The sequence below is a fragment of the Centruroides vittatus genome, unplaced genomic scaffold, assembly GCF_030686945.1.
Source record: "Centruroides vittatus isolate TY-2023 unplaced genomic scaffold, ASM3068694v2 contig_900, whole genome shotgun sequence".
Taxonomy (NCBI): domain Eukaryota; kingdom Metazoa; phylum Arthropoda; class Arachnida; order Scorpiones; family Buthidae; genus Centruroides; species Centruroides vittatus.
The window spans coordinates 425,403-440,501 of NW_027122591.1; the positions used below are offsets into that span (position 1 = coordinate 425,403).

The 15,099-nt window shown below is 27.7% G+C and overlaps 1 protein-coding gene across 2 annotated transcripts in view; it reads left to right on the forward strand.

Annotated features, from left to right (window-relative positions):
• LOC136984007 (uncharacterized) overlaps positions 1-15,099 on the forward strand; it is a 59,059-nt gene that overhangs the window by 36,159 nt on the left and 7,801 nt on the right. For both annotated transcript variants that reach the window (XM_067280907.1, XM_067280908.1), the window contains exons 9-12: positions 2,872-3,027; positions 3,130-3,259; positions 6,756-6,823; positions 9,748-10,336. In XM_067280907.1, the coding sequence (XP_067137008.1) occupies positions 2,872-3,027; positions 3,130-3,259; positions 6,756-6,823; positions 9,748-10,336 (943 nt within the window). The remainder of the gene's footprint in view (positions 1-2,871; positions 3,028-3,129; positions 3,260-6,755; positions 6,824-9,747; positions 10,337-15,099) is intronic.

Sequence of the window (15,099 nt, forward strand, 5' to 3'; positions counted from 1 at the left end):
CAGTTACTAGCGTCATACGCCAGGCAACGAGATATTGAGGTATTGTGGGATCATGCTTCCATCATCAAGCCAACGAACAATAAACATACAATCAAACATCTAGAAAAGCTAGAAATATATAAAGCCCAAGAAAAAACGGGATGTATCAATCATAGGGACGCGGACTCTTTATCGACCGCTTGGAAGTCGTTTTATAAAGATAAACAATAACAACGTACAAGGGATGCGGCCACGTATTTTTATTATATAATTTTATTCATTTATTCTGTAATATATGTATATTAGGCATCGTGCGCGATATATTTATAGTTGCGCATGCGCATTTATTATTTTTTCATATTTAATTGCATGTATTCCATTTTATCGTTCTTTTATTAATTTGAGTTGTAACTGAAGAAGACCGTTAAAAACGATCGAAAACGTTTTTAATTTATTAAAACATTTGTTGCTGGATGATTAAAGGTGCAAATTTTCATATTAATTCTAATTTCCAGTAGTTTAAAGTTGAGATAAAAAATGAGACACACCAGATTTTATCATCAGTCATTACTTTCCATGAAACTTTTTTACTTTAGTTGTGCTGTATTATTGTAAAAATATTTCATTGTTCTTATAGGTGTGAGTTTTGAGTGAAATAATAAAGATGCTAAACAATTATCAGAGAAAAACTAAAAAGTAGGGTCAATGTGGATAAATATGAGACACTTTTCAAAACTGATGAATATTTAATCTTATCTACTTACTTCTAAATATCATGGAGCAATGTTTTATACATTAATGCCTTGCATTTAACCTGTAGTACCTCATTATTAACCTCCCTGTTGGCATAGGCAAATCCTTATGGTGATATAATGGGTGTCTCATTTTTCACCTCCTAGTGTGTTTTATGAGACAGAAAAAAATCTTTTGCTCAACATTTCTCATACATACAGGAAAAATGAATACTCCATTAGATTTTAATACCAACTGTAAACCTTGTCATGTATTTCTCTTTGGAAAATACTGATCCTAACAAATGCTGTTACAAAAGTTTTGAAAAGTGTCTCATATTTACCCACATTGACCCTAGATCTATGGTTCTGATGACAGATATATGCTATCACTTTATTGGCTATCAAAAGTGGTGAGTCTTAGTGGCAGTGGCAATATTCAGAACATTAGAATTTTCCTTATAGGCACAGTGAACTGTTAGATGCCTTGTGGGATTGTTTCCATAGTAACCATTGCCACTGTTTATTGCTACTACTGGAAATGTGCAAGTAGAATCAAAGCTTTAATTGGTACACATGTCTGCATTAAATGTTGAGTATTGAGCATGTTATATTATTTTGTCACCAAATTGGGTTTATGGAAAAATAAAGTGCTGGAAAATTAGAATACTGAAATGCATAGTTCTTGAGAAATAGATTATCATCTTTTGGCAAAACAATATTGTATTATAAACGACTCAACTGACTAGATAATATAATACGAATAACTCTTTATTAATATAACTAAACACTTGTACATCCAGCTGGTTCCCTCGAGCGACTCTCTCGCTGTCCATTTTTGCCTCACCCGTCTCTCAACCCTGTTGCCACCTTGGTTACATTTAATGTTTATTTAAATTATTAACATATATTACAAATATGAAAAATTTTTTGCCAAATTTAAATTATAAACTTTTGGCAATTTGGCTAGTAGTAGGTTAAATATTTCAGTATCTAATATAAATAGTAAATTTATTGTTTATTCTGTTTTGTTTATTATTATAATTTTTAGAATATCAAATAAGCCTAAAGTAATGTGAGAAAAATACCTACTGTATATCTCGGCGGATAAGACAATAGTTGAACCATAAAAAATGGCCCCAAAAATCTGGAGTCGTCTTATAGGACAGATACAAAAAAATTAGATTGAAATTTATATAAATTAAAACCATTATAAAAAGACAGACAAACCGTAATTATTTACTAGAAGAGAGTAGGGTATGTGCACAAAATAGAATAGCTCATAGGATGTTTTTGTAAATAGTCAAAATCATTACCTGAATGCCCGAATTAGTGCGAATGTTTGCAAAAATCATCAGATGCAAGAAAATAAAATTTGTTCATTCGAAAAATTACAAATAGGACATAATTCCATATACACTATACAGTATTATTATTCAGATAACGATTGCTGATCTAAACTAAATTCATAGGCCGTTGGTAGTTTGGGGGTCGTCTTATAGGACAGATACCATATTTTACGGACTATAAGACGCTAGGGACTATAAGACGCACCTTAATTTTTAAGCAATTTTTAAAAAAAAATACCTATAAGACGCTATGGACTATAAGACAATTTTGTGACAACTGAATTTTGGAGGCAATTTTTCGAAGAAAAAAGTGCGTCTTATAGTCCGTAAAATACGGTATATGTTAAAACTATAAAACTTCGACGAAAATTTATACATCGTCTTATCTGCCGAGATATACGGTAGTTAAATTATCCATCAATATCAATATTATATATACATACACACAGTAAATCAATATATGTAAATTATTTTAAAAAATTAATATATACAAATTCTTTTTATATACAGAGAATGCTTACAAAAGTTCTGATAAATAATGAAATAATCAGAAGCCAGAATTATTGGAAGATTAATATATCAAAGAAAAATCATTTTTAAACAATGTAAAATAAATGATTTACCAGTAAAATGTTTTCACTGTAATTTAGAATAATGACTAAAAATTTATGGAAAATAACATTGATATTTGTCGTTTGATATAATATTGACATTACATCTATTGATATTGAATTTAATAAACTTTTATAAAAATATAAATCTTATTTTTATTATGGTAAAAAATTTTTAAATATGGTTTTAAATTATAAAAGGGTCAAAGCTGGAATGTAACCTCACTTGAAGATAGTGTTTTATCTGCAGTAGAAATTTTAAGTCCTGATATTGCTTGCAAATCTTATGTGAAGATAAGTGAAATACTTCCTGCTGCTGAATCTGAAAACAGTCAAGAATCAGGAAGGTGGACACAAGTAAGATTTAGATTGAATTATTTATTTATAAAAATCCTTGATTTTATTTAGAAGATATACATTTGTTTTATTCTTTAAATAAATTCTTTAAATTTCCAACAGAATTTTATAGACTTATTACATAGGATTCAAAGGCAGTGTGAAAGATTTTTAATACATAATGCTAATCATGTGGTACATTGTAAAAGTTGGGCCTTATTAACTCCAGAAGTACAGAAACGAATAAAAGATGGTGAGTTCATTCAATAACTATACCAGTTCAGTTATTATTACTACAAAAAAATTAAGCAGTTTAATTTAATTTATCAGTGAGTATTTAAAGAAAATTTATATATTCATTTTTTTAAAAATTTAACAATTAATTTTTTTTTAAATATTAGTTTTAAGTTTATAAAGATATCTTTATGCATAATAATAATTATTTTAAAAATAAATATTAAATTATTAAATTTTGATTAACAGAAATAGTTGAAATAAGCTACAGGAGTTGCATTGCATAGTGCCAAAGTCACCACTTGGTGATATTTTTATTAAAGTGGCAATAAAAATATAATACTGGCAATAGTAAGTGGTGATAAAAATTCTAAGTCTGCTTATTTTGACATTTAGCATGAAATTGAATCACAAAGCACATTTTAGGAAAAACAGCAGAATGTCTAGCTTTCATGTGATGAGAGTGCTATGCACCACAAACCTAGCAATTTTGTCATGTCATGTTACAAGCTCAAGCAGAAGAGTAGGAAGTTACATTGAAAACTAAAGACAGTTTTCATGCAATGTTACCCAGCATTTTCCAAATTGGATATTTTTTTTATTGACTGACAGAAAATTTGGGGATGTTTTTGGGATGGCTTTTTTTCACTTTGATCTTTTTCAATATACTAAAACAAAAATTTTGACACGACAGAACATGTGAAACACTGTTTAAACATTGTGATCAAATGTGTTATTTGGAATTATTTGTTAAAAAAATTATTCAAAAATGATTCCTATTGCTAACAAGGAGAGGACCAGGCATTTGCATCACCAGTTTGAATGCCTATTATTTGGACAAAGAAATGTTTGTGTTTAAGGCTACGTGTTCAAGTGTCATTCAAATCAGTGACTTGAATGTCTGGCCCTCGCATTTTAAGTTATAGCTTAACATGTTATTTTAAACTTTCCACATGCCAAACTGATATGGCTACCAGCACCCTCATTAATTAGTAAGTAAAACTGGTAGCGATAAATAATTTGAAATGACAAAAAAAAAATTTAAAGTGACAAAATGGTTGGCAATATTTTAAAATTTTCCAGAACAACCCTTAAAGCTATGAATTAGCTTTTATTAATTTTTATTTTGAAATAAATAGATAATTTCTATCTCTTGTTTGAAACCATGTTTGATGATTGTTGGACTATGAACCCAAAATTGAGTTTAATTAAACACTTGGCTTTATTTCCATCTTTATTTAGTTGATACGTGCCATTTGCACGTTTCGGGCATAGAGCCCCTCATCAGTCAACATTATCATATTCGATCTGCCATGCATACAAGGTTTAAACTCAATCGACACATGTATCTTTTTTTTTCTATAAACGGAGTAATCCCTTTTACACACAGTATTTATATCTGTTGTACTGTATATAATCTTTTGCTTATTTTACGATATCCAGTTATCACAATATCTAGAAGATGTAGATCGTGGTTGTGTTCATATTACGGAATATAATAAGTGATTTTTCACAAGGACATAAAAATTCTTTTTCATTAATGTCTTATGGCTGTTTTTGCCTCATTTTTTGTGCTGCAGCATAGTACTACGCTGCATCACAAAAAATGAGGCAAAAACAGCCATAAAAGATTATATACAGTACAACAGATATAAATACTGTGTGTAAAAGGGATTACTCCGTTTATAGAAAAAAAAAGATACATGTGTCGATTGAGATTAAACCTTGTATGCATGGCAGATCGAATATGATAATGTTGACTGATGAGGGGCTCTATGCCCGAAACGTGCAAACGGCACGTATCAACTAAATAAAGATGGAAATAAAGCCAAGTGTTTAATTAAAACTCAACTTTGGGTTCATAGTCCTAGATAATTCTTGAAACACTTGTTGCATTTGCTAGCCAATAACCATCTTCACAATTAGTAACCAAATTATTACTTGACTAGTTAATAATTGAAGCTCTCAGGAAGTATAGTTCTAACTGTCAGAATCATATTTATGAGTTAATCGAGTTAGAATGCTTGAAGAAATCCTAAAATCATATGAATAAGAGTGTGTTAATATTTTTGCTCTTCAAACATTACCTGTAGATGTGGCTGTCAACTCATCATTTTGGGATTTTTCATTTTAGGATTTTTTTCAAACATCCAAACTCAATTACCTCAGAAATGTGATTCCGAGGGTTAGCACTACACATCCCTGAGGGCTTCAATTATTAGTGTAAAAATTTTAGAATATTCTATCTGTGTATTTAAATAAATCTATTCATAACTCTTATTAAATGTAAAATTTTAATGAAAATTTATAAAAGATTCTTGTATTTTAAAATACAGTAGAGCATCAATTATCCGACTCAATTGCAGACTGGGGTTGGTCGGATAACTGAAAAAATGGATAACCAAAAAGTATGAAAAAATACAGGTATACCTCGACTTACGTCGTTTCGAGTTATGTCGTTCTCGATTATACATCGTTTGTCAAAAAAGTATATGGAAAAATAAAAATCAAGTATAAGTCATTTTATTTGACTTTACATCCGTCCGCCACAAATATTGAAGTCATAATATCACTAGAAAAGCATTAAAAGCACATAAAATCATATTAAAATATGTACATTTACAGTAAATGTTAATATAATCATCATAAATCCTAAAGAACAAAACTTGAAAATATCTGTTTCTGTGTTGTCGTCTTATTTAGTGGTCTTTAAGTGCTCATTATTGGTGTTTTCCATCGTAGTTTCAACTTACGTTGTAACTACACAAGTAAATTTAACTTACGTCATTTTTTGACTTACGTCATCTCTCCTGGAACCAATTACCAATGTAATGCGAGGTATACCTGTACATTATTAGTATAGTATATTAGTATATCCCATGTAATTAGTATATCGCTATTAACCTACTTCGCATTGAATTTTCATCGATGTTAAGCCTAACAAAAATTTTTTAAAAATAATAATCGTTGCTATTGTATCATTCAAAATTATTTCTTTAGTTTGCACAAAATAAATACAAAAATAAAGAAAAATAAAAAATTAAGCCTGGTTTAAATATTGGCCTCCCTTTCATTGTCGAGCCAGAGTTGCCAGCTAAAACACACAAAAATTTAACAAAAGTAATATTAAAGTAGCCAAGACAGCCAAATGTTGTGGCGTCACATCACTAGTGGACATTTGAATTTGCCGACTAGAATGCGGTCGGTTAACCGATGTAACGGTTGATCGAGGGGTCGGATAATCGATGCTCTACTGTATAAAAAAAATTAGTGTATTAAGTGATTACTAAATATTTTATTATATAGTTAAAATATTTAATATTTTAGATTAAATATTTTATTTGTAGTTGCTATGAACAATTTTATTTAGATGAAATTGCAAATATAAAAAATATTAATAAATATAAAAAAAATCTTAAATAATAATATTTTAAAATTACTTATATAAACTTGTATGTATTTGTTTTCTTAAAAATTATCATATAGATGTAATTAGTTTTTCATCTTTGTTTCAGCTGCTGTCATTGTTTTTGAATTTGAGAAACCTACAGCACCACCACCTCGTTTGTCTAGTTTACAAAGAGTAAGTTTTAATTAAGCATTGTAAATGAAAATATTCAGAAAAATTTTACATACTGAAAGCTTTCAAAATCTTTTGAGGTCAAGTATTGTAATGAAAGTATTAAATTATTCTCAGGTTTCTTTTTTAAGATGTATTTTTTGCTAAATTATAGTATTCAAATTAATCTTATCCTTTGTATTTTATTTGTAACAAATGTGTTCCTTGAAAAAATGTTTATTTTTAGACAATAAAGTTTTTAAATGAATATTAATATTATTAGACATAACTAATTCATATTAATAATTTTAATTTTTAACATAATAATTTTTCTCTCCAATTTTTTTATTAACTTTGAACTGCAATTATTTTAAAAAATATTCAATTTAGTTTTATGGCAGTTTACTTATGTTGCTTTTCACAATAAAATAATATGACAAAAAAATATTCTTTTAAATAATAAAAAAATTTTAAGATTTTTATTTATTTTTGAATCAATAATTAATAATTATTATTTTTTAATTATAAAACACAAGAATTTTTCAAGAAAACAAGCAATTTTCATTTAATCTTTCTCATTTCTTATTGTCAAATCTAAAAATATAGTAAACCTATATCAAATCATTGATTCTGAAAGAAGAAAAAAGTAGGAAATAATCATTATTATTTCAAATATGTGTTGAACATTAATAATTCAAATTGAGTGACTCCCTGACAACCTATTGTTTGTGTTATATTGCTATAGAGATGGCATTTCTCTTTTAAAATAGTTGATTGTATAGCTTAAAAATGTTCCTGTTTTCCTTTTTTTTTTGTAGGTTTTTTCCAACTTTTTCTAAATCATTTTAGAATTGCATTTAGTTGTTTGAATAGGTAACTTGTAGATTCTTTAATGAATCTAAAATATTTCATAAATTTTGGGATTACACCTCTAATTTAGATATAATATTTATTACATTCAATACAACCATTAAGGTTACATATTTCTATTTCCTTTAATTAAGATTTCCTTGAAGAAACACAAAATAAACATTTTGAATTATAGACTAAATCTATTTTATGATACACCACTGAAAATTTAATTTACCAGTAAATTTAAATTTGGTTATTTAATTTTTGAACAGAAATTATTTTCATGGATAGGCTAATGACATAACAAAGCATTATGTATATATATATTTTTTTTTATCTATTTATATTTCTGATATTTAAAAAAACTATTTGTTTATTATTTAGATTATATATTCTAGAAACATCATAAAACAGTGGTTTTTAGTCTGGTTTTGCAGTATCCAGAGTGTCACAATAAGCTTATAGAGAATATTACAAGATTTTCCAACATTCAGTAATTTAAAGTTTAAATAAATTATTGGGTGTAAGGTGTTATGCACAAAAATAAGCCAGTTGGGATGCTGTCTTCAAAAAGAAAATTGGAAATCATTGCTACAAAACAACAAACTTTATAGAGTTCTTGTATAAGTTATAAAATAATAATGGATAATAAAAGTTTAATAAAAGTTTTATAAATAACAAGCAAATAATATCCAAATATAAATCTTAGCACATAAACTGCATCTCTACCGAAAAGAAAAACCAAGACCAAAATAAAGAAATTATATTTGATTTTTAGCAGAAGTTGTTAGATAAATTATGTCAAATGAGCAAATGATATGATTAAAGCTAAATGTTTTTAGAGTAAAGTTAGAAGTTCCATATAAAATAAATCTGTTTTGATAGCTTTAGGACAGTTAATAAATTACAAAAAAGATATAGTTTTCATCAGGACTAAATGTATTTTTTCTGTTTGATTTTCTTTGGATGAATATGTTGTTCGTGAAGTAAAATTGATATGTAGGCTGTTTTTTTTTTTCAAGCTCCAATGGTCCATAAAACAAGACAAGTGTAAATAACAAAATGAATTTATTACCAAAAGTTAAGTACAAACATGGTTACTTTTTGACCTAATTACCATGAAGATTGAGGAATTTGTCGTATCTGTGGACGAACTTTTCCATCTCCTTGTCGTAGAATGTTGCCGCCAATGACTTGAGATGGGCCCTAACATTGTTTTATTAGTCTCAAACCTCTGCCCTTCTAGCCACTTTTTCTGTTCAGGAAAGAGGTGGAAGTCTCTCGGTTCTAAATCGGGGCTATTTAAAGGTGGTAAAGACTTCTACCTTTCAGACTTCCATCCAGCTTTTTAATGTGTGAAGAAGTCTTCACACATTAAAAAGCCACCTCTTTCCTCTTTCTCCACCTCTTTCCTGAACTGAAAATGTGGTTAGCAGGGCAGAGGTTTGAGACTAATGATGTTCTTCAAAACAATGTTGTTAAGACCATATCAATTCACTGGCAACAACATTCTATGACAAGGGGATGTCCACAGATATGACAAATTTCTCAATCTTCACAGTGATTATATCAAAAAGTAACCATGTTTGTTCCTAACTTTTGTTAATAAATTCATTTTGTTATTTACACTTGTCTTTGTTTTATGGACCATCAAAGCTTGAAAAAAAACTGCCCTCATATTTTGAATGTTATTTGTTAATTAATAATAAAAATATTAGGAGCATTCACCAATATGTTCTAGTTATATGAAAATTAAAATATGTTACAAAAACAATAAATTTATTCAAAAATTACACACTAAAAATATTATTCACAAGTACTTTTGATAATTAACACATTATAGCCTTTAGGTACTCCTGACAAAAATAGAATAAGAAGAATTTTAACAGCTTAATTTTTATATAAATTATGGACTAACTGAATTACTTATTACTAATTAATGTTATTTAAAATTAATATTAATAAAAAAGGAAAATATTAAGGTAAAATAAGGAAAATATTAAGGAAAATAGTGTATATATATATATATATATATATAATAAATACACTATCTTGTGTATAAAAAGTTTTCATCTAAATTCATATAAATCTTTCAGAAATTGAAGAAACAAAAAGATAATGAAGAACAATCTGGAGATGAAAAGTATTCTACTTATCCACGAAAAACAAAATCTGTAAGAGGAAGAAAAACAAGTAGAAGGAGCAATGATCAAACTAGACCAAGAAGTATTAGTCATGATGAACAACTTGAACGAGAAGCACGTCAAAATGATATTATTGAAGAAGATAAAGAAAAAAAGGGAGGAGTTGTAAAAGATTCACAGGTTAAAATTTCCCAAAAACCACGTCGCAGCATGTCAACAGAAACTGTTGTGAAAAATGTATCAAGCATAGGATCTCAAAAGTCTGGAAGACTAGTTTGCTCTGCTTCTGAAGATAATATGTTCTCTAGTCAAAAAAGATTATGTCAAAAAGTGCCAACATTTGAAAGAGTAATTTCTGATGATTTATCAAAATTAAAAACTTTGGAAGATGAAGATGATATGTTTATTAAATGTGAAGGAATAAAAAATAGTAATATGGAAAGGAAAATTTGCATGTCACTGAATCAGATAGATAACTGTAATATGCAAGTAGTAGAAATGAAGAAAAATGCTTTTGGTAGTGACTCTAAAGTGAATAATGGTGAGTTTATCTTTCGATAAAATACAAAATTATTCATTTATAATATTTATTATATCTATTTTACTAAAACTCACAGACACCTTCCATACTTATTCCAGCAGGTATGTTTACTAGAATAAACTTAGAAATTCGTTTGGAATTTGATTAAATGCATTTGATTGTAGAACATGTGATAACCTTGATGAAGGTCCCTCAGAGTGACCAAAAACGTTTTTTTTTCTTTTCTTCTAAAAAATGTACCTGCTAGAATAAGTATGGAAGGTGTCTGTGAATTGTTATATTATTTTCCAGCTTTTGGTAGTGTTAACATTTTATTTAGTATATAATTATAATATATATTATTTATAATATTAATTGTTTTAATTACTGCATTTTCTTTTCTAAGATACATATTTTACACATTTTTCTGTAGTCTAAAATGGGGATATGTCTTAAATCAATGGCAGTTTAAATTTGCAATTAAAAACAACAGTCGGAAGTTTTTGCAAGTAGAATTTCTTTATACATTACTCTTATCAAAAATTTTTAAGTATGTCAAAAAGTACATTTATGAATTAAAAAGAAATTTTGTACAAAGATTGTTTATAATACAATACAATAAAAATTGTATAAATAAACAAAACATCTGATTTACTTAATTTTTTTATAATAACTATTTGCATGTTCTTAAACAGAACATGAAAATGGTTATTATAAAAAAAATTTTAAGTAGTATAAAAAATTAATGAGGTATATGATCATTTCTTATGAACATATAGGATTTAAGCAGTGATTCATACTGAAAATAAGTTGAACAATCAGCTCTACACTATAAGAGATACAAGCTTTAATTCCTGGATGTCTTTGGATGAATATTGGAAACTGACTACATTTATAGAAAGGTATTAGTGGAGGTTGTGGCATCTCATGAGTATATTATTGAGCAATCAGATCCAGTTGAAGATGTGCAGATCAATGATTTATTAAGTGCAATCTTATCTTGAATGATTAGAACTCTACTATTATTATAGTCTCTTTTTCAGAGAGACATTGTGATGGCATCACTTTTATATATATTAGAAGAGTAAGAGTATATTCTTAATTTCTTATTTTTTCTTATCAAACCTTTTCAGAGCTTAATTTTTTCTTATTAAAACATACCAAAAAAGCATTCTGGATTCTATACAAAAAAATTCTTATCCATTGATCTTGAATCCATTCACAATATTAGCTACTTTAATTTAAATGGATTCTTCCAGAAAGAGTTTTAATCAATTCCATACCATAAATTATCATTTATAGAAATCTCAGATAAAGCTTTTGATTACAATTTTATTTTAGACGAATGTGTTATATACTATAAATTCTAAAATAATTGGTGATTAGGTCAAAAGCATGTTCCTATGACTTTATAACAGTTAATGATAATGATCATTATTCGATATTGTTATTCTTTGAAATAAGTCTTTATAGTATATAAAAATTAATACTCATGGTTCTGAACATTATATTTCCTGTCTGTCTGTTTGACTCCATTTTATTATTTCTTCACATTTTGAAGGACCAAGATGATGTCTTTCAGGCTTGACTGACTTGAACATGAAAAGATGAACTTGTCTTTTCAAATTTTTACATCTAAAATACTAACAAAGAGATGCTTAAAATTCAAGTTAAAGAGAATTTATCAATGAGAGATGCTTGATCAATTTTATTCTTTGACAAAAGTAATTGTTTAATTACTTTTGTCAAAGAATAAAATTTAATAAAAGTTAATAAATTAAATTACTAAATTTAAATCTATGATAAAAGTTAATATAAAAAAAATAGATTTTGAAGTATATGTGTAAACTATTCTCATATTATGTAAAATTATTTTTATGCATTAATTACAGTCAAACCTGTTTTTATGCGCTCCTTTTATGTGCGATTTTTATTTGTGCGATTTTTTTAATGCGAATTTTTAATTTGTGCGGTATAGTTGGCGACTAGTCTCGTGCGATTCGTCATGTCTTACGTTGACTTATTATAGCTAAATAAACTTATTATAGCATAAATGCACTTATTATAGTAATATTATTGCATGAATATGCGAAAAATGAAATAATTTACTTTTTAAGTCAACAAAACACCACCTGGACAAAAATATGTAAAACAGACGATAGACCAGACGATGCAGTCAAGTGCTGACATCTGTTGTCAATAAATTCTATTTCGTACGGTTTTGAGTTATTTTCTATGTGAGACTTTTTTTATGCGGTCCCTGTTGACCGCATAAAAAAATTATTTTTTTAATTGTGTTGCGAAAACTATTATTTACAGCCATTCGTGAAGTTTTGTGAGATTTTTTTTAATGCGTTTTTTTTAATGCGGTCCCTATCCCCCGCATAAAAACAGGTTTGACTGTATTTTGTTTTCAAGATTTCGTAAAATATTATGAGACTCTTATAACTGGACTTTTGATGTATCTTATTTAAATTGTAAAATATATATATTGTTTACTAAAAGTTGTATAAGAATAATTATATATAATAAAAGTGATATAATAATAATATATTAAATAAAGCAAATTTTTTAGAGAAAGTTACCTTTTTTTTTTTTTTTTTTAATTTATTTGAAAATGAATAATAGAGTCAGCCAAAAATGGGAGTACATAGGCATTACCGCACACTCCTTATGCCTTCAATTGAAAGAACATGAGACTTCCTTAAAATGGGTCTCTCCATCATGGCACTAACAGCCTTCACTACAGACCACAAGGTTCAAGTTCCTTTTACAAGGCACATATTATACATCCAACCAGGGAGAAGTCCACCTGAAACATTTGGAGAAACTTGAGATATACAAAGTCAATAGAAAAGTTATGACCATAAATTATAAGAATGCTGAATTATCTTGCAAGCATGAAGGGCCTTTTTTGAAGTCACCTAAAATGTTTTTTGATCTGTAAATGATCACAGTGATGCTCACAAGCTAATCAAATGTTTGTTTCATCATTTTCAAATTTCTGTTCAATTTTGGTTTTTTATAAAATGTAATTAAACCTGATGATGATGACTGAAAACAGTTAAAAAAAACATTAGTTTACTCATTGAAATGTTAGTGGATTTTCTGGTTTTATGTGTATATTTTGTTGATAATTGCATCTGGTTTTTTGAACTATATATATGTTATTTAATTGATTTGTACTTTTTGATAGTCATATATCCTTTGAATTAAATTATACTGGTATATAAAAGAAATATATATGTATCTCTTATAGAAAATCTGAAGTTCTGAAATGTCATATTAGACAAAATAAAATAACATTGTGAAATAAAATTGATTAATAAAATAAACAAAATATGGCTAGTTTAAAATGATAGGTCAATTATTACAATTTTCTTAAAAATACTTCACTGATAAAGGTAAGTATTTTGTATCAATTTACAAACAAGACTTTATGATTTAAAATAACTGAAGTTTGAAAAGTAATATTTTGAATTATTACTTTAAAATATTCCTTGTCAATTTTTTATATAACTTGGAGAATTTTCAAGATATTTTGTATGGAATCTCTAAGTGCACATACTGAATTTCAAAAATAATGAAGCTTAGTAATAGTTTAAATAATATAAATGTTTGAATAATGTTAATAAAACTCTTTTTGTGTGGAACAATACTCCATAAGAAATGATAAATGATCAACACAGTTCTAGAAAAATAAAAGCAGTTACTTAAACTGTTAAATAGTAAGCATGTCATAAAATAAAATTTAAATTTTATTATATTAAACATTTTTTTACTTTACTTGTTATTTATTAAATGAGGATTTATGTGATAGACTGATTGAATTATTTTATACATTCTGGCAAAATCTCTTGTTAGAGTTATTTAATGCAAGAACCATAATTACCCTGTTTTAAATCTTCATCATTATATAACAATATTAGTTAATTAAAATTAAAAAACATGTGCCAGGTTTACTAAATGTTATAGCCTTTTTACAAAAATTAAATATATAGAAATTAATGATTAAAATGTTATGACAAAAGGATTTATATATAAATGTTAGGTTCAAAGATTGAAAATGCTCATTGAGTAGAAAAAATGACCAGATGCATTGAAGCTTTACTGAAATAGCCATAACAAGAAATTTCGTGTGCTGACTGCTTACAAAGAGCCGCAATGCATGCTGGCATTTAAAAAAATGCCAAGATGAAAAATTTGTGTCAGAACTGTTAAAAATGACCATGTTGTATCATGGTCATTTCCTATTTATTCTGTAGTAGCAAATAGAGAGTTCAGGATATATGATTAAGTATGTAAAATAACCAAGAATGGCCAAGCTGAATTATAATTTTCACAATTGCAGCTCGCAAAGTGCTGCTTAATTTGAGACTGACTGAAGATATAGTGAATTTGAAAGCATATCATGTACAGTACATTCAATGAAGTTGTCAGCAGTCATTGTGAGCACAGAACCACTCAGACCTTCTTTGGTGTTCAAGTGAAAAACCTGACATCAGATCAAAACTGAAGAATGACTGAGTTGAATTTGAATTGGTTCTACTTTTCTTAATGGGGATGATCTGGATGGCAGATTGTTCTGTGTGTGATAAATACGCCTCATGTTGTTTCTGTAGCAATTGTTATGGTTTGCTGGTAATGCTGGAATGAATTGTGGTAATTTTCAGACCAAGATGTTCCATGTTCCATGGCCATTATGTTCTCCAGGCTCAACTCCACTGAGTTTTTCTCTATGGAGTCATGTAAAAACATCAGTGTGTGTTGAATACCCAGCAGTG